The 25,764-nt window shown below is 44.6% G+C and overlaps 1 protein-coding gene across 3 annotated transcripts in view; it reads right to left on the minus strand.

The window, feature by feature from the left end:
• LOC144951024 (copper-transporting ATPase 2-like) overlaps positions 1–25,764 on the minus strand; it is an 85,867-nt gene that overhangs the window by 39,873 nt on the left and 20,230 nt on the right. For all 3 annotated transcript variants that reach the window (XM_078881261.1, XM_078881259.1, XM_078881260.1), the window contains 3 exons: positions 4,253–5,171; positions 2,755–3,021; positions 183–446 (listed from right to left, as the gene is read on the minus strand). In XM_078881261.1, the coding sequence (XP_078737387.1) occupies positions 183–446; positions 2,755–3,021; positions 4,253–5,171 (1,450 nt within the window). The remainder of the gene's footprint in view (positions 1–182; positions 447–2,754; positions 3,022–4,252; positions 5,172–25,764) is intronic.

The following is a 25,764-nucleotide window of genomic DNA, read 5'->3' on the forward strand; positions in this document are numbered from 1 at the left end:
TTTTTTATATGTTATGTTTCGGCTTGGGTCTAATTGTCCACGCTCAACTGACGTTGGCTGTAAATCACCACGGCCCCTTACGTTATGGCAAGCTTTGCGGCCAATTTCATTAAAGCGTGTTTATTAGTTTAGACTGCATGCCCCCGGGCAGAGGGAGGATGGGGGGGGGGGGGAGCCCTTACCGTGCCTTCTGCCGAGCACGCGCTCGATGTTTGCCACGCACGAGGCGCAAGTCATGCCCGTGACCATCAGGAAGCACTTGGCCTCCTCTTCCTTCGCCGATGCCACCACCGCCTCTTCCTCGGTGGGCACGAGCTGCATGGCCCCCTTGCTGCTGCTGCTGGTGGACGCGTGCCAGCCCGGCCTGCTGCCGTTGAGCGAGGGGGTAGTCGAGCCCTCCAGTAGGAACTGCGAGTGGCTTGCCCGTGACTTGGGATCGCTGCCATCTGTGGTGAGACGGGACGACGACGTTCGCAATTGCAGCATTCCTGTCGCGTTTCTTTTTTTGGTATTTTTTTCTTGTTGTAACTTTCTGACCTCATGTGCCCCTACTGGACATCTGCGCAAAAAAAAGCTTCCCACCTCATCGGATTTCTCCAGCACAGTAAAACCTTGGATTGCGAGTAACTTGGTCTGCGAGTGTTTGGCAAGACGAGCAAAAATTTTAAATACATCTTTACTTGATAAACGAGCGAGGTCTTGCAATACGAGTAGCACATATACGCTTTGTCTGCCGAGCGTCACGTGATCACAACTGAGCCGACGGTTCTTCTCTCTCTCTCTCGCTGCGGGATTGTGGGTAATCGTCTCCCATGCTCGGTCTCAGTCGGCGTGCCTCACTCGTATAGTCAACATCTGTGCGAGCGTAAACTGTTTACTATAGTGTTGTGACCATTTTCGCGAGATCCTCAAAAGGAGGCAAAAGCAAGTGTCATTGGATAGGTTCCTTGTTAAAGTCGCACAAAAAGAAAAAAATTCCAGTGAGCCAACAGATGGCAGTGATTCCGTTGGTGACAGTGAAAATCGTCCTACACAATAACCCTCCTCCTCCTCTCCTCTCTCTCGTCTCCATCACACCAGCCACGATTAAATGTAATTAATAAATTTGATTACTTTATATTAAATAAAAATGATAAAAATATAAAAAGTTATTTTGTATGAATAATTTTTACATGAACACAGTATTTTTGGGTTGTGGAACGAATCATCTGAGTTTCCATTATTTCTTATGGGGAAATTCACTTTGATATACGAGTGCTTTGGATTACAAACACGTTTCCGGAACGAATAATGCTCGCAATCCAAGGTTTACTGTATCTATAAAATAATCTGATTCTGACTCTAGGGGCCACAGTTTGGGTCCCATGGTCACGATCGCACGACTGTGGCTTGCCTTTTATGTATCTCCTTGAGTCTCTACGTATCTCCACTGGTCTATATGCATCTGCATGAGTCTCTATGCGTCTCTCTGGGTTTACAAAATGGTCCAGGGGTTTGGCAGGTGATACGTGAATTCAATGGGAACTCACGTATTCCCACGGTCGCCACTTGTAAAAGACAATCGCGTCACTATCATGTCGCGGGGGTGGGGGGGGGCGAAACATCGTCGAACACGACGATGAATTATGCAGGCGATGCATGAACGTACATCTGCGCATCAGGATCCGATGATGGAATGCACATTATATAAATTTGAATTTTCCTGGCATGAGTCATGTGGTCATGACTCATGCCAGGCTCTTGCTATGTTGAAACAAGAACAAAAACAAGTTTTACCCTTTCTGGCAATAACACAGGAGGTGTTAAGATGTACAAACACCAAATATAAACCCTTTTCAAGGAATAAAGTTACTGCATTAACCACACGTACATGTGATGAACATGTAAACAAACACGCTCTGATAATATATGGCATTGCCTTTGAAACTGATTGGCCTACACCAGAAACAGTCTTCATCAGGGCCTTGTCTCAGCAGTGTCAAACCAGAGAACGCCAAAAGGTGAACACAGTACAAGGACAATGCCACTATCAGGGCATTTACAGCACGGGGTGAGCAGCTACATAATTGGACCTCTTTGCCAGCATCTTGCTACGTTGCTTCACGCACACCGCTCGCGGTCGACAATCGGTGGGGAAACATCATGATTTGTTTTTAAATAACCAATATCTTATCTAGATATATATAGCGCCTTATTCCAAGACGCTTTACAGAAATTATAAAAAGGTAGTTCTAGATTTGAAGTTTTTGTGACTGCAAGGGTTCATACTCCTTGGTTTTTTTCGGTAAAGTCACGTAGGTAAAAAATAGAAAATAAATTAAATCACGACGTTTCGGAAGCAACACGCCTCAGTCATTTTGCTGGAGCAGTTAACACCTGATGACGGTTGCTTGTGTTGCTTCCGAAACGTCGTCATTTAAATTATTTTCTCTTTTTTACCTACGTGACTTCACCGAAAAAACCAAAGAGTATAAAAGGGTAGGCCTGGTCGTCACTGGGAGGGCGTGGGCAGGGAGTAGCAGCAGCAGCAGGATGGTCTAGGGAGAACAGGTTTTAATTATAACTCATACGCTCAGCATAATTTCTACCCGGCGTTTCATCGTGAACGAAAAACCTGGGGCGTATGTGATTGATAAAGAGTGCGAAAGTATGATGGCGTCCGTGAATTAACAAACAAAATACATTCGTAGGAAGCGGAGAAGAGGGGTGGGAGGGGGGGTGGTCATAGGATGTAGAGGAGGCGGCTTCACCGACCGAGCAGGGAAGCCTTGAAGCCCTTGCCGGTGATGGTGGCGCAGAGAGCGGCGGGGCTGGCGCCCCGGGGGTCATAGTGCACGGTGGCGGTGCTGTCGACGAGCGAGGCGCGCGCCGTTTTCACGCCGGGGCACTCCAGCAGGGCGCGCTCCACGGCGAGGACGCCAGCGGCGCTCTCCATGTGCTCCACGCGCAGCACCACGACGCTGCTCAGCGGAGGAGGAGGGGGGGAAGCCACCGCCTTCGCCGACGTTGGCGAGACGCTCGCTAGGGTGGGGAAAGGAAAACGTTACCGATGCGGTGACCCCCACGTGCCGGATTGGCACTCTCGCCCGTTCCTTCCGCTGGTGTTGGAACCGTTTCCCGTTCCGATGACGTACGCGTACATCGTTGAAACAAAACCGGGAGAAAAAAAAAATAACTTTATCGGTACCGAGGTTCCCACAGGGCCATGTGTTTGGCGCCAGCTATCCTAGAATGTGGTCGTATCGCTACGGTTCTCTACGGCAAGTAAAATGTCTCAAAAACAACGGCGCTACGCCCCACTCAATAAAATGAGCGCTGAACCTGCTTGCGCGTACCGAGATTCGGCGGTCAACGGTACACATTAAATTTCGATTTAAAGCTTTCGTGACTGCAGGGATTCATCTTCTTGGTTCTTTCGGTAAAGTCACGTAGAAGGAAAATAATAAATTATTAAAAATAAAACATAATAAGATCAAATTCTAACGACGTTTCGGCCACAACGCAAGACCCCTCGCCAAACCTCCTACGCATTTCACAAGTAGTGCTAATCGCATATCTGCATTTTTCGTAAATATGCTAAATTCCTCTTGATATGCAAATTATTTTGTCAAGTCGCTCTTCGCCCCTCCATCCCAGCTTAAATAGTCGCTCCAAGCCTGGGGCGTGCCATTCAGACTTTGTCTCTCGACAGACCTGTTCTCCACCTGAAGACGGCTGCTTGCGTTGTGGCCGAAACGTCGTGAGAATTATTTTATTATGTTTCATTTTTATTATTTTATTATTTTCCTTCTACGTGACTTTACCGAAAGAACCAAGAAAACGGTACAGCTTCCCTGTGATTCGCAGACGGAACGGGAAAGGGTTAAAATAATTCTGTGGTTGGCAGCCGGAAAAGACAAGCACGCACAAATGGTGCCCTCCACCACCCGACACGGCCAATCAGTAAGGGATTTGTCACTTAAACAAAACGCCAACTAGTTACTACTTCAGCCCACCGGTGCGTTTGAAGAGTGAATCCACAACATTACAATCTGAGTACTCAGATTGTAAATCTTGTGGATTGTTTACGTGACAAAACCCTCGGTAAAGTCACGTAGGTATAACATAAATTAAATCACGACGTTTCGGGCGCAACACAAGCGTCCGTCATCAGGTGGGACATGTCTGTGTCGGGTGGTGGAGGGTTTCGACACATTTACACTTACGCGATCTAACCCAGCAACCTTTAGTATGAAGTACTGCCCAGTTTTACCTTTAAAGATGCCGGGTGGAAGCGCCTCGATGGCCTGGCATAGAGCCGCGGGGGAGATGTCCTCCGGGCTGTAGCTCACCGCAGCCGACTTTGTCTCGAGAGAAACCACGATGCTGTGCACTCCGGGCAACTGGCCGATGTTGCTCTCGATGTTAAAGACGCACGACTTGCAGTGCATCCCCTCGACGCTTATGGCGACGTTCGGACACTTCCCGAGGCCCAGCGACGTTGGCTTGGCTTCTTTGAAATGGCACACAGAGCCGTTCATCTCCTGCAGTTTCTGCACGGCCTGCGGCGACAACCTCAGCTGCTTCGGACGCGACCTCACCGTGGTTTGCAAACCACATTCGGCGATCTGGTTTTGGATGTCGTCGACGCTGATGACGAGTTTCTGGAACCACACGACCACCTCCTGGCTGGACAGGTTAACCTTCACACGCAGGACACCATTCAACTTGCTCAACTTCCCCTCCACTGCATTCACCGCCGATTGCCCAATCAATCCTTCGAGTCTCATTTTCACCATATCCTCGGCGGTTGACCTGCCCTCCTCCGCGGTGTCCGTGGCAGGCTTCCGATCGACGGGGCGCGCCTCGAATCCCATGTCTTCGATTTCGTCGCACAGCTTCTGCATGCTTATGACCTCCGGAATGAATGCGGCCGTGGCATTGTTTTTCTGTAAGCACACGCTGAAACTCAGCACTCCCTTGAGCTTTGACATTTTCCCCTCTATGCTCTGCACACACGACTGACAGGTCATGCCCACAATGTCAACGTCGGCGACTTCCAGCATCATGACGGTGGCTGCTCCTCTGTGAGCTGCCTCAAAGCCAATGTCCTCAATGCTGTCTTTCAGAGAGTTGAGGGTATGCAGTGCCGGGTCGTACAGAACTGAAGCACTCTTATTCTCCAAAGACACCTGCGGAGAGAATGATTAGATAATCATTAGGTGTCTACAAGCTTACAAATATCCCGTACCGCCTTTGAGCACAGTTGGCTACGTACAGTGTCAACGAAGTTCAAGATACATTTTTTAATTAAAACTATTTTTTAGTTGACCAGGTAAGGCCCACACTGAGCTATACAGCTCTTTTTCAGAAGCGGCCTGGCCACAAATGATAGCTCAACGAAGTGGCTTATCACGTGCAAATGTATAGCAGCCAAATATTCTAAACGCACATTGAATCTAAGTGTGGAGAGAAAAACCAGAGGACCGGGAGAAAAATCCACGCGACCACGGGGAGAGAGACATGCAAACATACAGCAGGTGTGTCAGTGTCGGGATCGAACCAACGACCTCCTGTATAACAGGAGAGGTAGTTAACATCTATACACACGTACAATATAGGACCACAGAGCTTGGATAACTTAACCTTATGGCGGGACCCCGGGGCCCCATAATCCCCCGGCTCTCGCATGAACTGCGTTGCGACATAATTTTATGTCTGTTGAAGGTGAACGATATGGCAATCTATTCCTCTCAACGAGCTCTACACGATGCGCTAATCAAAGTTTTGTTTATGACGACGGCATTAGTCCTCGCTGCTGCGCTCTGACATGACAACAGAATGATCCGCGCCAGGTGGGTCGCTGCGTTTATGTGCGCGGTGGGACGGAGTCGCCATAAATAAATAAATTACGATTTTGACTTCTATTCATTTGGGATTCCGCCATAAGGTTCAACTGTTGGTAAGCATCGGGCTGTGGATGACTTCCCACGCCGCATGTCTGCAGTTTGCCCCCGCGCCTCCGTGCGAAAAACCGTGTGTGTTACAACGTCTACAGTGATTCGAGATGCGGTTTGCATCAGAGGTCGCAATCGGGTACGGGTACGGGTACCCGTTTGCGACCCTGGTGCGGCCGGGTACGGGTAGGCCGTGAGTCACTGGTGAGTAACCGTTTGTCACTCATTTCCCAACGTCTTGTCTCTTCTCACAATTCAAGTTCCTAGAATCAACCCACCCGCGCCTGCAACATGGCTTCATCCCAGAGGTCGCAATCGGGTACCCGATACCCGGCCGGGTACCGGGTACGGGTACGGGTACCCGATACCCGGCCGGGTACGGGTAGCCGGGTATCGGGTAGGGCACGGGTACCCGATACCCGGCCGGGAACGGGTAGCCGGGTATCGGGTAGGGTACGGGTACCCGTTTGCGACCCTGGTGCGGCCGGGTACGGGTAAGGAATCAAAACCCGTTTGCGACCTCTGGTTTGCATGAATGACAAAACATTTTAAATGACGTAACATGTAACAAATAATAATGCAATATCAATTGTCATTGCTCATCACAACCACATTTGTCTTCATATATCGTATGATAAGCAAATGTCGATGGGAATGTTTAATAAACTGATAATGCAGGCAAAATGTAGCCATTATTACAAAAAAAGTATATTGTGCACACCAAACCATGCATTTGATATACAAATTAAACTTACGGTGAAAATACATTCGACCCTTCTACAATTGCGCACTCGTTATAACCTCGGTTATAAGAGCTGCGCTTTTATAAACGCGCTTACTTACTATTTAAAAAAAAAAATTAACCTCCCAACAGCTCTCCCATGTCCAGGTGTCCTCAATAACGAACAGACAGAATTACGTCTGTTCACTTAAATTAATTTAAATTCTGACGCAGTGGAAAATTAGAATTGTCTCCGCGTTCGAAATTGAATCTCGGTGGCCTTCTGGCACGGCACGGCTGGCAGCATCAGGATGGAGGGACACGCGCACCCCCTCTGACCTGGCCATGTGTTCTCGCCACAGTGGCGCCCCAGGGTGGCGAGATGTAAACTACCTCGACTGGTATACAGGAGGTCTCGGGTTCAATCCAGACCCCGACGACTGCTCTACTTACGATGGAGATGCGTTACGACGACCCCATCGTAAGTCAAAAATATCGTAAGTCGAAGATGGCCTAGCCTACGCAGGAGTCTTAAAGAATGGTGATAATTTAGCAAAACAGAGCAATTTACAGTACCGTACTGTATAAACTATATACTGTATGTGTTTATTAATTACAATACCGTATTGCACAGTAAAATGTAAAGTAAAAAAAACAAGGTAAATTCTTAGCCTACCTATATGAACTGCAATTTAATAGAAAGTTTTTTCAGGAAACAATCCTATCTGCTATAAAAACTTTTAACATGCATTGAACGTATCATGTTGTACTGTAGTCACCAAGATTCATACGCCGCTACGTTTGCCTGCCGCGCGAAATTTAAAATATTTAACAATTTTGTCGTATCGCTTTCGCCATCGTTAGAACGAAATATCCTAAGTCGGACCCCCATCGTAACTCGGGGACTGTCTGTATTTGGAGTTCTCACTCCTCGTGGTGGTGTGGATTTTTCTCTGGGTCCTCCGGTTTTCCCCTCCACATTTATAATCAACATGCATTCAGAGTATTTGCCTGCAATACATTTCCAAATGACCAGCCACTTCGTTGAGCTATCGTTTGTGGCCAGGTCGCTTCTGAAAAAGAGCTGTGTATCTACATCATTAGACCTCCTTTGCCAGTACCAAAATATAATAATAGGGTTTTTCCCCTTTCTTCTGGCAACAAAACTGAAACCACGAGGATTCATGTCTGCATTAACCACAATACTTGCAGTCAAAATGCAAACAAAAAACACTATGATAATATCTGTGGCATTCTCCTTGAAACTGATTGGTCCACACCAAGGGACGGCTTTCTTTTGAGCCTCGACCCAATTGGTGCTCGACCAGAGGACGCCAAAAGGCGTACAGCTCAAAGACAGCGGCACTATCAAAGTAATGAGGGCTCGGGGTGAGCATCTACATCATTAGACCTCGTTTGCCAGTACCACAATATAATAATAGGGGTTTTCCCCTTTTTTCTGGCAACAAAACTGAAACCTTTTTACAAGGATTCATGTCTGCATTAACCACAATACTTGCAGTCAAAATGCCATTAAAAAACATACTATGATAATATATGCATTGTCCTTGAAACTGATTAGCCATCCCTTGGTGTGGACCAATCAGTTTCAAGGACAATGCATATATTATCAGAGTGTGTTTTTGTTTGCATTTGACTGCAAGTATTGTGGTTAATGCACACATGAATCCTTGTAAAAAGGTTTCAGTTTTGTTGCCAAAAAAAGGGGAAAAACCCTATTATTAAGAGCTGTGTAATTGAGAGTCTCAGGACCCAGCATTGAAATGTTTACGAAGGTTTCGGAAGCTGTTCAAGATGCTATTGCCTGTTACAAGTTGATTTATGAAGAGAAGTAGAGAACAACTGTGCAGACATCTCCTGGTAAGTTTTCAAGAGAGTAGAGAGGAAACACATACACCAAAGGGAATTAGCATCTACATCTGCAGAACATAAAGAACCAGTGGCATCTACATCTGCAGAACACAAAGAACCAGTGGCATCGACATCTACACAACATGAATAACCAGCGGCATCTACATCTGCAGAACATGAAGAACCAGCGGCATCTACATCTGCAGAACATGAAGAACCAGTGGCATCTACATCTGCACAACATGAATAACCAGTGGCATCTACATCTGCACAACATGAATAACCAGCGCAATCTACATCTGCAGAACATAAATGACCAGTGGCATCTACATCTGCAGAACACGATGAACTAGTGGCATCTACATCTACTGGAGATTATACAACTTTTAAATCCATTCCCCATCTTTGGAATCGATGGGAGTAAAGTTGGACTTACGAACACATCGACTTGCAAACGGACTTCTAGAACCTAACCCGTTCGTAAGTAGAGGAGTTCCTGTATTTCACACACCAGTGTAAAATTATCAAATTGATAGTAAAATCAGTTTAACACGTAGCAGGCTTCCGCGACCAATATTATTCATAATAAACGTATTTGGGTTAGGTCGCGTTATTTATAAATGTGTCGTAACCCTCCTCCACCCGACACGGCCAATCAGTAAAAAAGTGTCACGTTGACAAAAGACAAATAGTTCACTACTTTAGCCCACTGGTGTGTTTAAGAGTGAATCCACAACATAAAAAAAAATTATGAATCCAAACATTTTTTTTTTATGAATCCACAATAAAAAAAATTGATGAATCCACAATACATTTTTTTTTTATGAATCCACAATACATTTTTTTTTAATGAATCCACAATACATTTTTTTTTAATGATGTGGATTCACTCTTCAACACACCGGTGGGCTAAAGTAGTGAACTATTTTGTCTTTTGTCAACGTGACACTTTTTTACTGATTGGCCGTTGGGTAGTGGAGGGTTACGACACATTTATAAATAACGCGATCTAACCCTAGGTAGAGTCAGGTGAGTGTCATATTGCCCCACCGGTAGCACAGGACACCTTCGAGTATGTATATTCTCAGCTCCATTTGCCAGTCACTCGCTCACAGCATTTACGCAAGTAATTCTATTCATATCAGGTCCCATTATGATATTTGGTTTGATAGCCTTACCTATAGCCTCGTACATGGACATATTGTTATTAAATTTGTTCGTCCTCAAAAGCCTCAGCGAGTCTCAAGAGGAGATTCCTGCCACGTTTTCAGTCGGGTGGTGACACTGCTGTACGTAATCTCAATTGAGTAATTGGTAGTGATTGTTCACAATTTGGATTTTTTTCGTTTTATTTTGGACCAGTACCAGCTCCACTGTACGTTTGATCTTTAGCTAATGGGGAAGAAACCGGATAAGCTGGAGGACACCCGTGAGTGAGCCAGTGAGCGAGCACTTACTCGCGAGCCAATACTTGCTCACTCACGGCACTGCTCGTAGAAGGGCCTCAATTAGAGGGAGGGTATTTGATCTAAACTCCTGGGCGCTGAATAGAGGGGCCCGAAAGGCGGAGAGAATTTCTGCGCGTGCCGCAAAACCGGTAACCGTTTTTGTTGTTGCCGTTTCACGCGGTCACCGGTGATTCCGCCCAACCCAAATTTTACCAACCCCCCTACAACGGCACGCGTGTGCCGAATGGGGCCAGGCCTCGTGACATGGAAGCGCAGGACGCTACGTGTAAATACACAAAAGGTCATCATGTTTTCGCGTTACTTGTAAAACGTCGCGAGAACGTTTGGAGTCACGTTACCCCCCCCCCCGCCCCTTGTATGTGTGGTGTGTGGGTGTTGCTCCACTGATTCCTATTTTACAAGCAGTACGCAAAAGTCCAACCGACTGTTGCCCAAGAGGCCATGCTTTACTATTTACACAAGCACTTTCCTTTATAAAATTACCTCTGTCAGCGACCAGGCAATTGTTTTAAATTTCACGGGGGGGTTCCTAAAGTACTTACGACAAGGCACATGCAAAAGAAACGGCTAATTCTTTTGGTTTCTATCCACATTTGACAGATATTTAAACTGATTTAGAGGAAAACTTGTTTTAAAATGTGAAAATATTTAGAGATCTTTGGGATTTGTTTTATTGTTAAATATGAAGTCAAACAAATAAAAATAGAGAAGCACACATCAAAACGAAAGCGCAATTCGTACCAAATCTAAGAATTCAATAATTTGTAGCGAATAGGTCCAAGTTACTTCACTGAAATAAACATATCCCAAACCATAATGGGTTATTGCACTGGAATAAATTTATGAATGATGGTCGTCATAATATATAAATCCGCTTTATAACTCACGCAAATGTCGTGCAGTGAATCGCTGGCACAAATCGGTCAATAAATCGTGACGAACGTCAATAAAGTACATTTTTTGTAAAAAACCTTACCCGGCATCGGTAACGACAAACTCACGTCAAGACATCATTTCACAAACTCGCTCTTTCCACACAAGCGTGTGTACGTGCGCAAGTTGGTCGCCATGAAAAACTAAAAAAAACACATGTGCCAGGCAGGAATACTTACTCACGCCGCCGCAGCGCAACGGAGGTCCGATCGTTCGTGGCTTGTGTGGGTGCCGCGTCGCGATTTGTGAGCGAGCAGATGGGGGGGTTGTGGGACAGTGCGAGGGAGAAATGTTTGCAATCCCAGTACAGGGGTTAGTGGAACGGCGAGGGGTGGGAGCACGAGGAATGGGGGTGGAGGCATTGGAGCCACAGGAAGTGTGGAGCTGGGCACGTTTCACGTGTCATGTGACAGGACCATGCGCAGGTCATTGCGTCCCATGGCAAAAAAAAGCAAGGAATAAAAACCACGCACGCACGTACGCATGGATGCTGTAACGCTTTACAACGTACGATGTGTCCTTGTAAGCGCCAATGAACAGCGCTACGAGAGGTAGTGTTGTGTCTATACCCTTTTTTTATTAACAACAATTCAAAATTGTTTTTTTATAATATTTTTATTTTATCTATATATATATTTTTTTATTAAACAATGAAAACAACTCACTTCTCCTCACAAGCACACCAGGAATCCATGAAACATGGAGGGCGGTTAAAATGTTGAGAATTCGGTCACAGAGAGGTCATAGACATCCAGATGGACAAAAGATGTATGGACTAGCCTCCCAAGACATCTGGAGATGTACAGATAAGGTGCAGAGTAAATAACGGTTGCAACTCGCGTTTTCTTAACGTTTTCCTTACCGAAAAGTAGAAACTTAACAAAGATAATTAACCAACAAACAATAATATTTTTTATTATTAGTATATGTTTCCTACCTACACGACCTTCCTAAAAACTAAAGAGTACGAATTCCAGAAAGCTTAAGTGGAAACATAGTTACGCTTAACCTCAGGACATTAAAATATAACTCAGAATAAAACACCAATCTCTGGAGAACTTAACTTGGCGAAGCCCCAAAATAATAATGTGACGAGGATCATTACGAATATTCATTAAACATAGACGAATGATAACCCCGATACTAAGACCGAAGGAACTCATAAAATATAATTCAAGAATAAATGTAACACACAGGACCACATAAATGTATTGCAAACATCTCCTCAGCCACCTTTGTCTTCCAGCGGGGCCTGGCAAGCAAAGAGGGAGAAAAAAGGTCACAGGGGGGAATCGGTGCCTGACATTCCAAAGATATCTGTTTTTTTTATTCTGTTTGTTTTCTCTCGCAAGAGACGCGGAGAGAGGAGAGGGGAGTCACGTTTTGAGTTAGGCACGGGCGCACACAGCGAACAGGCAGTCTGGGTTGAGTCGTGCTCAGTCTCGCAACTCGGCTTGCGACGCGGTGTTGCGACGGGGCTCGCAAGAGAGGTGTGGCAGTCGTGCCTCAAGGAGAGATGGGACGACGAGACGTTGTTAAAGTGACAGTCTGAGAGCAGTCTGGATCGAGTCGTGCTCGGTCTCGCAACTCGGCTTGCGACGCGGTGTTGCGACGGGGCTCGCAAGAGAGGTGTGGCAGTCGTGCCTCAAGGAGAGATGGGACGACGAGACGTCGTTAAAGTGACAGTCTGAGAGCAGTCTGGGTCGAGTCGTGCTCGGTCTCGCAACTCGGCTTGCGACGCAGCATTGCGACAGGGCTCGCAAGAGAGCGGGGACAGATCGTGCCTCGAGAAGTGATGGAACGAGGAGGGGTCGTTCGAGTCGCAGAAGTCTGAGTTCAACCTGGGTCGGGGCTGGGTTTCAGCTGTGCTCCGGCTGGTGGAGCGTCGTGAGGAAACGAAACACCGATGCCGATAGCAGGTGTCGCTTCTCACAGAACGAAGTTAAGTGTGAGTGAAGCTGGCAGCTGCACGAACAAGGGAAGCACGGAGCAGAGAGAGTGACGAGCGACGACAAGCAATCAACCTGTAAAAGGGCGGAGATCGCCAAGTGTCGACCAAGCGAGCAAAGCAGAGAGCGCGAAGCAGTGGAGAAAGCCTGGTCAAACGGCTGTGAGGAAGAGGACAACGCCATCGAATGCGCCGTGTGTCTAATACACACCCAGATCAACCAGCATCAACCAAAACCGACTCGTCATCCCGCAGTGGAGAAAAAGAGTCAAAGTCTTCCGAACGAGCGCCACCGAGCGCGACCGAGCGCCACCGAGCGCCACCGGGCGCCACCGGGCGCCACCGAGCGCCACCGAGCGCCACCGGGCGCCACCGGGCGCCACCGAGCGCCACCGGGCACCACCGAGCGCCACCGAGCGCCACCGGGCGCCACCGGGCGCCACCGAGCGCCACCGAGCGCCACCGAGCGCCACCGAGCGCCACCGAGCGCCACCGGGCGCCACCGAGCGCCACCGAGCGCCACCGAGCGCCACGAGCGACCGAGCATCTTCAAGGACAGCATCGTGCCAACTCGTCATCTAGCAGTAGAGGGAGAGAGAGCGCAAGAGCAGCACGACTCGGACGTCACCGGGCGTCACCGAGCGTCGTGCCAACTCGTCATCTAGCAGTAGAGGGAGAGAGAGCGCAAGAGCAGCACGACTCGGACGTCACCGGGCGTCACCGAGCGTCGTGCCAACTCGTCGTCCAGCAGTGGAGAGAGAGAGAGCGCACAAGCCGAGACACGCCGAGCGAGGGAGCAGCAGGAGCAGAGCGGCGGCCACGCCCAACCCAGAGAAAACTTCTGGCCGCTGTTCGTATCCTCCCACACCACACAAGCTAACGACACAACTCCCGGCTCTAAGAATTAATTAATATTACAAGGGGACAACGCACACACAGCACGCACACGAATAAGACTTTAAAAAAAAAAATTGTCATTGCGTTTCAAAAAGGGTTGCCATTTCGAGGTGGTGCGTTCAATATCAACGGATCGTGCAAAGCCGTTGCTGTCGTCGAGTTACATGAATAAGAAATGTTTTAGTCATTCATTTTCGTTAACTGCATAATCACGCCAATGAAGAAGTATTTTTAGTCATTCATTTTCGTTACTGCATAATCTTGTCCATGAATTTATTGACGTATACTTGCTTTCGGATAAGAGAGTGTCATGTGCTTGTTTAGAATAAAATTGCTTAACACCAACTGTTCGAGTGCTTCTTTCCAAGTCCATGGAAAACTATGTTATTCTTGATAACTGTATCCTGCGATGAGATATGAAAATGGAGACCTAAAATATCATAACACACACTAAGATAATCGGTAAACGTTTAATCGATGATAATCGTATTATCCTGATTGATATAACAATGGATAAACGAAGCTAAGCCTAATTATCATAACTACTCACAGTAACATAATCGCAAGCATCCGCATAAATTACTACGCTTATACACTGGGAACCTCACGCTTATCTCCGCGATTATCATAATTTATGCATATAATTACACACATTATCATAATTTATGCATGTTAATACACACATTAACATAATTAATGCGATTTGCGCATTTTTCGGAAAATTATTAATTTTTATTATTTTCATCAAAATTTCATAACCCAACACATACAACAGTAGTCACACGGCGCGTGGAGTGTGACATCACCGGATGACGTCCCACGTTAAATAGTCATTGGGAGGGCGCTGGTCTCGTGTGTAGGATTTGGGAAAACTTTGATCAACTTGTATATATCCCAAAACAGCAACAAAACTTGATACTAAAGTTCTGCTCGTATTGGATTTGTATTACAAAGAGCCATTGTGCTCCTGATTGTACAGACGCAACAGACGGATGGATGGCAAGAGCGAATGGGTGAATACTTTCTACCTTAATTTGAAAGCGTAAAAAAAACGAGGAACACACCTCTTCCGTTTCATTACCAACTTGAAAATGTTGCTTCTACAGAGACTTCAAATATTCACAAGATAACGTTGTGGAAACCAACTTTAAAAAATAAAATCAACTTCCCATTTCTGAATTCCAGAATGGTGTTGACACTGAAATCTACACCTTAACACCAACGACAAAAATGAATACCCAAGTCTGTGCCACTTTCCGTGCCACTTTCCGTGCCACCCGAGCCTTATAAATACTCATTGGCACATGTGGATAATGACCGGACTATCTGGGTCTATGACAATAATTACATTCAACTTACAATGCGTATAGTATCTGCTCACTTCCAGATTTGGAGGCTTTCGTGACTGCAAGGATTCATACTCTTTAATTTTTTCGGTAAAGTCACGTAGGTAAAAAATAAAATAACTGAAAACAACTCAATTAAAGCACAACCGCTTAAGCGGTTGTGCTTTCGCTACGTTGTCCCCACCTGAAGAAGAACGTTTGTGTTGCGCCCGAAACGTCGTCATTTAATTTAGTTGTTTTCATTTATTTGATTAAATTTGTTATCTGCTCACTGTCAACAAAATAAATCTTAGCTCTGCGGTCCTCCATATATCAACGGGTCGTGTGGGAGGAAACTGAAGCACCAGGAGAAAATCCATGCGCGTGATGGGGAAACACATACAGTGAGGGAAAAAAGTATTTGATCCCCTGCTGATTTTGTACGTTTGCCCACTGACAAATAAATGATCAGTCTATAATTTTAATGGTAGGTTTATTTGAACAGTGAGAGACAGAATAACAAGAAAATCCAGAAAAACGCATGTCAAAAATGTTATAAATTAATTTGCATTTTAACGAGGGAAATAAGTATTTGACCCCCTCTCAATCAGAAAGATTTCTGGCTCCCAGGTGTCTTTTATACAGGTAACGAGCTGAGATTAGGAGCACACTCTTAAAAGGAGTGCTCCTAATCTTGGCTTGTTACCTGTATAAAAGACACCTGTTCACAGAAGCAATCAATAAATCAGATTCCAAACTCTCCACCATGGCCAAGACCAAAGAGCTCTCCAAGGATGTCAGGAACAAGATTGTAGACCTACACAAGGCTGGAATGGGCTACAAGACCATCGCCAAGCAGCTTGGTGAGAATGTGACATCAGTTGGTGCGATTATTCGCAAATGGAAGAAACACAAAAGAACTGTCAATCTCCCTCGGCCTGGGGCTCCATGCAAGATCTCACCTCGTGGAGTTGCAAATATCATGAAAACGGTGAGGAATCAGCCCAGAACTACACGGGAGGATCTTGTCAATGATCTCAAGGCAGCTGGGACCTAGTCACCAAGAAAACAGTTGGTAACACACTACGCCGTGAAGGACTGAAATCCTGCAGTGCCCACAAGGTCCCCCCTGCTCAAGAAAGCACATATACATGCCCGTCTGAAGTTTGCCAATGAACATCTGAATGATTCAGAGGACAACTGGGTGAAAGTGTTGTGGTCAGATGAGACCAAAATGGAGCTCTTTGGCATCAACTCAATTCGCCGTGTTTGGAGGAGGAGGAGGAATGCTGCCTATGACCCCAAGAACACCATCCCCACTGTCAAACATGGAGGTGGAAACATTATGCTTTGGGGGTGTTTTTCTGCTAAGCGGATAGGACAACTTCACCGCATCAAAGGGACGATGGACGGGGCCATGTACCGTCAAATTTCTTCTTGCTGTATAATTTTCACACCTGATGATGATTGCTTGTGTTGCAATCGAAACGTCGTGAGAATTTTATTGTTTTATTTTTATTATTTTATTATTTCCCTTCTACGTGACTTTACCGAAAGAACCAAGAATACGCCAAAAATATGATATTGTTTTTAACCATCTGACTTGCGAACCAAACCGGGGAACTATTTCGTTCGCATCCTGTGCTGCTTTCCAACAAGCAAGCCTGCATCAGGACTCAAGGCAAGTGAAAATAAATAATTTTCCTTTTTTCTTTTCACGTCACTTTATTTCACGTTTTTCTTCACTCCAAAGTATGTATTAAAGTATTACATGCAAATGTTCAATATTTGTTCTTATTTCTAGTTTAACAATGCTTCCCTTCTTTTGTTGAAATGTTACACATTTTATAACACTGACCTTGCCTACAATTACATATTGTGATCCGAGATACAATTAAATAGACTTCCGAACGGGTCACAGGAACGTAACCTGTTCGTAAGTCGAGGACTGTTTGTAATTGGAAACTTCACCATCTTCCATCCGTGACCCATTGGGTTAAAAAATAATAGTACTGCCCCTTCAGCATTAAAGTGCCTCAGCTATAAGATAACGAACAAAGCTAACAGAATTACAGATGCGGAAGAACACTGGCGAACAAGAGTGGAACAATGGGGGGACATCCACCATGAACACCTCATTCATTCAAAACACAAACATCACACCTCATGGCTTTGCCATTCCTCAAAAAAACACTGGGGTGACCATCAACCGCGGAAGAACATCGACAGGCTGCTGCGCACATCTCCTTCGCGAATGTAAAACAAACGGTTGAACCCAAATCAAGAGCCGAATGGCTCACAGGGTAAATCCTAATAAATTAAACTGAAAACTAAATAAATTAAACTCAAAACAATGACACTCACCAGAAAGTTGCCCGACACTTGCCACTCAGCCTGAAGACACTCACCAGCTCCCTATTACCGCGCCGTGTAAGGCGGTGTGTGCAATGAGGGGTGGCGCGCACAACCCATTGAAACGAGTGATTGGTCAAGGTTTATGGCCAAGGGTCAAAGGTCATTCGTCAAATTCAACTCCAAAGGTCCCCCAAGTTCTTACAACCTGAATTGGGCCTCACCAGAGCCTGCGCAATGATTGTTACTCAGCATATGCACTGGCAGAGTAGTAAAAATGCCTGTGTGTGTATATATGTTTAAATGTGTTGAAATCTCTGCCTTCATTCTTCTGCTGCCATGCTCAGTGCTCTTATCCAGCAGCTCACAATTTTATTTCCATCTCGAGGAAGACATCGAATTTACTCACTTCGTCACATGGGTGGAAAAAACCCGATTTTTCCAGCGGCAGGCATCGGGTTTATTCTTTAATACAATTAAACCCGATTTCGGGGAATTAAAACCTGCATCAAGTGAGGCAATGATTCAAGAAGTAATCCCTTATAAGCAAGTTGAAGGGGGGAAGAGAGGGGGGGGGAGCTCATCAGAATGTGGTAGCCAATGAATGGAACGCATCGGGAGGGAGGGGGCGGGGCTCAAAGACAGCACGGAGCGCTAAGCACAACGCATCGGGAGGGGGAGGGGGGGGGAGCGGGGCCAAAACAATGGACGACGGCTTGAAAAAAAAGACTAAATTACACTTTTTTGGACCATCTTATCTGACAGGCACTATTTTACTTTACTTTACCGAGTGTTAACATCCCCAGTTATTTTTTGGCAGTGCTCTCTTCATTGTTCAGCCAGCATTGGTATAAACATGGGCATTTTCGTTCTTTTGTCTATCATGTGTATCAGACCTCCCCTCCCCCCTCTCTGTCCATTGTGTTGGCGTGTGCAGCGGCAGCCGCGTCCAAGCCGTCGTCCATTGTTTTTCATTGGCTACCACATTCTGATGAGCTCCCCCCCCCTCTCCTCCCCCCTTCAACTTGCTTATAAGGGATTACTTCTTGAATCATTGCCTCACTTGATGCAGCTAATTCGGCTGTGACGGTCCCACCTGATGACGGAGACTTGTGTTGCCTCCGAAACGTCGTGATTTTTGTTTTTATTTTATTTTATTTTCATTAATTTTGATGTTTTACCTACGTGACTTTACCGAAAAAACCTAAGAATATGATTCCTTGCAGTCACGAAAGCTTCAAATCTAGAATTAAAACCTGGTTTAATGAATACGAAACTCACAGGCTTAGGCTGCTTCCTCGTCGGTGCTGCAATCGTACTCGGGGCCGTCGGGCACGGGGTAGTTGTAGAATGCGGGCAGGTTGGTCTTGATGAACACAAACTTCTCCACAATCGTGGGCGCCAGTGAGTTCCTTAGCTTGGAGTGGATGAAGCCCATCGTTGAGAAGTGCGGTTCTTAAATTAGAACCAATTAAACCGGATTTCTCCCAATCTCAAGATGATCGGGTTTAATATAAAAAGACAATTAAACCCGATTGTAAAAAACCCGACTGTGCCACCATTGCTTCATCAAGTCATGTGTATTGTATTCCCGATTCATAATTTAATTTTGGATGAGGCCACGTAATGAGCTGACCCGGATTTGTGTTCTTAAGAACCCTGCAACACCCAACAAATTAAATTGTTACGCGTACAAGCGTTTAACGACGCATGGATTATATTATTATCGTTTCAGCTCATTCATCGGTAATTTGAATAACGATACTCACAACTTAATTAGTATCGTATTGCTAATTTGACACTGGTGCGTGAAACACTTTGCTTCCTCATGTCTGCACGGAATATCTCTGGAGATTTTCACTCTCCCATCTCATTTCAATAAATCCATTGCTCTTCTTGGTTCTTTCGGTAAAGTCACGTAGAAGGGAAGTAATAAAATAATAAAAATAAAACATAATAAAACAATTCTCACGACGTTTCGGCCACAACGCAAGCAGCCATCCTCAGGCGAAGAATGAAACACCCCAAGCTTGGAGCGTATATTTAAGCTGGGTTAGAGGGGGGGGAGGTGGGAAGAAGAGCGCCTAAACAAAATAATTTGCATATCAAGAGGAATTCAGCATATGGAAAATGCGTAGGAGGTGGGCGGGGGGGGTTCCAAATCAATACTATGCCCGTGCATTATGCAGGATTAGCAGCATCAAAGGGGGGGGGGGAAGGGGGGGAGCATTAACAAAGGAAAGGAATGTTAATAGTATGTAGCTGTAGTTACTAAACAACCACGTAAAAAACTACAGTATAAACTGCATGACAAACTAAAGTATAAACTACATACCATCATCAGTAAACTTACTATACTCTACAATAAGCTGAGTTACTAACAGTAAGTAATACATGAAAAATTCTACGTTGTAAAAAATTATATAATATGCTTCCATCTAAACTTTATTCTCTTACATCACACGCGTCTATACCGTACTATATACTTCCATAGGCAAAACCAACATTAAATTACATACTGTATTGCTATAAACCACCCTATACCTTATACATTTTTAATATAACACTATGTATTATTCTACCCACCCTAATGTGTATCAAAATGGTTTATTACGTCCTTCCAGTGATTGCTAAGCCAGAATCCATCTTCTCGGTTAATGAAGATGGATTCTGGCTTAGCAATCACTGGAAGGACGTAATAAACCATTTTGATACACATTAGGGTGGGTAGAATAATACATAGTGTTATATTAAAAATGTATAAGGTATAGGGTGGTTTATAGCAATACAGTATGTAATTTAATGTTGGTTTTGCCTATGGAAGTATATAGTACGGTATAGACGCGTGTGATGTAAGAGAATAAAGTTTAGATGGAAGCATATTATATAATTTTTTACAACGTAGAATTTTTCATGTATTACTTACTGTTAGTAACTCAGCTTATTGTAGAGTATAGTAAGTTTACTGATGATGGTATGTAGTTTATACTTTAGTTTGTCATGCAGTTTATACTGTAGTTTTTTACGTGGTTGTTTAGTAACTACAGCTACATACTATTAACATTCCTTTCCTTTGTTAATGCTCCCCCCCTTCCCCCCCCCCCTTTGATGCTGCTAATCCTGCATAATGCACGGGCATAGTATTGATTTGGAACCCCCCCCGCCCACCTCCTACGCATTTTCCATATGCTGAATTCCTCTTGATATGCAAATTATTTTGTTTAGGCGCTCTTCTTCCCACCTCCCCCCCCTCTAACCCAGCTTAAATATACGCTCCAAGCTTGGGGTGTTTCATTCTTCGCCTGAGGATGGCTGCTTGCGTTGTGGCCGAAACGTCGTGAGAATTGTTTTATTATGTTTTATTTTTATTATTTTATTACTTCCCTTCTACGTGACTTTACCGAAAGAACCAAGAAGATGAATCCCTGCAGTCACGAAAGCTTTAAATCGAAATCCATTGCTGCGATGTCTTTTGAATCCATTGGAAATCTCACCACTGTCAAATCCGATACCAGCAATGCGCTTCACATTACATCTTGACCTATCGTCTTCTAGTGTTATTTTTCAACACCAGTGACTCCAGATCATGTAACCCAAGCTATGTACCACTTTATATTCTTATTTTTTTCGGTAAAGTCACGTAGGTAAAAAATGAAATTAAAATTAATAAAAATAAAATAATAAAAATCACGACGCTTCGGAGGCAACACAAGTCTCCGTCATCAGGTGGGACCGTCACAGCCAGATTTGCTCTATGAAGTGAGGTACAGCAAATCTGGCTGTGACGGCCCCACCTGATGATGGAGACTTGTGTTGCCTCCGAAACGTCGTGATTTGTATGATTTTATTTTTATTAATTTTTATTTCATTTTTTACCTACGTGACTTTACCGAAAAAACTAAGAATATGAATCCTTGCAGTCACGAAAGCTTCAAATCTAGAAATATGTACCACTTAGTAAACCACTGTCGTCTGCGCTCCTTCAAGGGAGGGGGGAACAGCAAAACTACACAAACTCTCTCTCTCGAACAGGGGCGGTTTCTTCATTAGGGCGATTGGGCGACGCACCACCAATGTCATTCAACCACAGAGTCGCGCTAGCCGTCACTGTCAGCCTCTGGATATAGTCCAATCAGCGTCATGTCACGTTCTGTGGAGTACCGCCTCTTTTTGGGCGATTTCACTCCGGCTGAGAATCGCCCCGAGTGGCCCCATAGACTTACATTCAAAGATGTTTTTTTTCGAACGGGGGCGCTGCAATGCATTCTCTATGGCTTCCGGGAGGGCTCGCACTAACGTGCTTACGTCATCATACGTAAGCACGTTTCATCCAACAATATAATTTGTCGCCACCTAGTGGAATCCTTAATAAAATAAACTTGAGTGAATTGTATTAATAGTGAGTATAGAAACAAACAAGATGTATTGTAAGAGTCACTTTATTTTTCATTAATATTAAAGAAGTGAAGTTGCCTTTACATGCTTAAGCTGTTAATTTATCATTTGCATGGGTGGACCTTATCCTTATCAATCATCCAGACATTTGCCCCCCCCTGAGAGATTTTGCAGGAGCCGCCACTGCTCTCGAAGCCCTCTTTATGGCCAGCAGCAGACCGCGACATTGGCATTTAGCTCCTGGGAAAATATGCCATCATATGGAAGAGAGAAATAGTCGCTATTAAAATGTTTTAAATATTTGTTAAATGACTTCGGAAGCGCCAACACTTCACTCCGTAAACAGAGAAAGTGTTTCTCTCTCTCTCTACTGCACAGTACAGTAAAACCTCATTATCTCGGTAATTAATCATTCGTAATGGGGGCTCATTCGGCACGGCTGCGCTTTCGGCACATACACGGTGTATTAGTATTTATTTTATATCGTGCGCCTTTTGGCGTCATCTGGTCGAACACCATAGGAGATTGGGCTCCAAAAAAAAGCTGTCTCGGGTGTGGACCAATCAATTTCCAAGACAATGCATACATTATTAGAGTGCTGTTTTTTTGTTTGCATTTGACCGCAGGTATTGTGGTTAATGCAAACATGATCCCTTGTAAAAAGGTGTCAATTTTGTTGCCAGATAAAAGGGTAAAAAACCTATTATCGGTGTATTAGTAATTCGCCACGAGCCGAATTGCCATACCCAATGGTCCAATTTCGGATTGAACGTGGAGCGAAGCTGTGCACCACGACCAAAACAACGACTCAGCGTGATCGGGCCGCGTGCGTGGTGAGCGTTGGTGCAGACCCGTCGCTTTGGACTCGACTTCGTTTATGCACTCTGTGCAAACTTACTCTTTGGTTTTTTCGGTAAAATCACGAAGGTAAAAAAAAAAATAATAAATCACGACGTTTCGGAGGCAACACAAGCTTCCGTCTTCAGGTGGCACCGTCACAGCAAAATTGCTGTATCAAGGCATTTTCTTTTTTACCTACGTGACTTTACCGAAAAAACCAAAGAGTATGGACCCTTGCACTCTGTGCAAGCCAATCCTCTCAGAAATGTCGTCCACATCTACATCTCAAAGTAATAGGTAGGGGTTTTTTGAGTTAGATCGCGCTATTTATAAATGTGTCGCAATCCTCCACCACCCGACACGGCTAATCAATAAAAAATTAACCCGTAAAAACAAAGTTTTTCACTATAAATCCTTTATATGCGTGGCGGCTAGAGTCCTCTCGTCCTCTGGCTTGAGATGGCTGCCACCTATGGGTCAGATGATTGTCTGCCAGCATTAAGCAATTGGTAATTAAATATTTTAAAAAATTTCCCTAAACAGTGTAAAATGTAGGAATTTTTTTTGCACGAAAATTTATTGTCACGCACAACGAGTCTGTGTGGAAAATGTCAGCTCGATTGGATCACGGGAAGTGGGTTAAAAAACGACCGAAAGATTTGCACGGTCGTAAGCAAGCAAGCACGCAAGCAAGCGAACTTAATATAAAAGATTTAATAAGTATAACCCGTAAAAACAAAGTTTTTCACTATGAATCCTTTATATGCGTGGCAGCGAACTTAATATAAAGGATTTAAAAATATATTCGCCTGTGGAGGACGCGGGGATCGATCCCGCGACCTTTGGCATGGGAAGCGAGGGCGCTACCAACTGCGCTACTCCGCCACAGCCTGTGGAGGGGTTACGCTCTGGGCTCTTATACTGTGACGTTCAGCCAAAACGATGAATGAGTTCTATTTGAATAAATGTAAAATATTTTTTTTTTGCCTAAAAAGTGTCAAATTTTGGGATTTTTTTTCACGAACATTAATTGTCTGTCACAACGAGTCTGTGTGGAAAATGTCAGCTCGATTGGATCACGGGAAGTGGGTTAAAAAACGAGCGAAAGATTTGCACGGTCCTAAGCAAGCAAGCACGCAAGCAAGCAAGCAAGCACGCAAGCAAGCAAGCAAGCACGCACGCAAGCAAGCAAGCAAGCGAACTTAATATAAAGGATTTAAAAATGTGTCACGTTGACAAAAGACAAAATAGTTCACTACTTTAGCCCACCGGTGTGTTGAAGAGTGAATCCACAACATTTACAATTTGAGTAGTACGACGTTTCGCTGAACATTACACCCAGCATCTTCGGGCGATTTGCCAGAATAGTGACGCCATCCACGTGCTTCCAGTCTTAAATAGTGCAGGATGACGTCATCATTGTTGAACGCCATCAGGATTCGAGATCAGAGGCGGGGGTGTGGGTGAATGAAATTATGTAATAGATCAGTAATCAGCCACTTAGCATGTGACTCACCTGTAAGGAATTGAAATGTGTGTTGTGAATTACTTAATAATACGCCTCCAGGCTGCGCTGAGTCTATAGCTATCACAGTGATTAAGGTGATTTGAATTCTTGTCAATTTCAATTGATTCTCTAACTATTCTTGGCCACTAATAATTAGATCTCGCATAGCACTTCAACGCTATCAAAATCAATTGAATGTCCTTGTTGGCAAGCATGCTCTGCCACTGCTGACAGCTGTGTTTGGGAGAATTTAATGTTCCTTTGGTGTTCTTTTAGTCTTATGCTGATGTTACATCCCGTCCGTCAAATATAACACTTACCGCATAAGCAATTGATCCGATATACACCTTCTGTTGTTAACTTCGGTAATTCATCTTTAGTACATGACACTAGTTTTTGAATTCTGTGTACCGTACCAAATCTCACTTCAATGTTTTGCAGAACTAATTATTACTGACCAAGATTAGTTAGCGAATCAATTGAAATTAAGAATTCGAATGACTTTAATCGCTGCGATAGCTATAGACTCGGCTCAGCTTGGAAGCGCATTATTAAGTCATACACAACACATTGCAATTCCTTGCAGGTGAGTCACATGCTAAGTGGCTGATTACTGATCTATTACATAATTTCATTCACCCACACCCCCGCCTCTAATCTCAAATCCTGATGGGGTTCAACAATGATGACGTCATCCTGCACTATTTAAGACCGGGAGCACGTGGATGGCTTCACTATTCTGACAAATCGCCCGAAGATGCTGGGTGTCATGTTCAGCGAAACGTCGTACTACTCAAATTGTAAATGTTGTGGATTCACTCTTCAACACACCGGTGGGCTATAGTGGTGAACAATTTTGTCTTTTGTCAACGTGACAATTTTTACTGATGTGTCGGGTAGTGGAGGGTTGCGATACATTTATACATAACGCGATCTAACCCAAAAACCTTTATTATGAATAACATTGGTCGCGAAAGCCTACGTGTTAAACTAATAGGAAAGGACTTAAGTATAAATCCCTGAGACTGCGAGACAAATCCAGAGTTTTGGATAGAATTGATGCAGGTGTGTCAATGCGTATTTGCTGATATAGCAAATCTGTACATGGAAAACTTTGAAACAAGAGATGGTTACTTTGTTTGGAAAAAATAAAAAAATTAGTTTTTTTTATTGGGACAGGAGGGACAGGAGGCACTGGGGAGGACTATTGTACATAATTCAGAATATTGGATAATTCGGCAAGGCCAAAGCGCCATATATGTCGAATTAACACGGGTTTACTGTATATCCACTGTCTGAACTGTGTAAAAGTGCATGCTATTAAGCGGCACCCCCTGGTGACTTAACGTGCATAGTGCAAGTTTTCGACAAGTAACTTTCACTGCTAGAGATCACCTTAGTTAACACATTCCTGCGGAGGGAGCTGGCAGGAACGTTGGGTTGCTCGGTCAACGGCGGCGTGGTGTATTCCGCAAATATGGCCGACTGTGAGGGTGGGCACAAGCCGGCGTGAGTAGGTTAAACGTTGAGTTTTATAAGGGCACCACGGGGTGACCAGCCCATCCCATC

The sequence above is a fragment of the Lampetra fluviatilis genome, chromosome 60 (assembly GCF_964198595.1).
Source record: "Lampetra fluviatilis chromosome 60, kcLamFluv1.1, whole genome shotgun sequence".
In the NCBI taxonomy this organism is placed as follows: Eukaryota; Metazoa; Chordata; class Hyperoartia; order Petromyzontiformes; family Petromyzontidae; genus Lampetra; species Lampetra fluviatilis.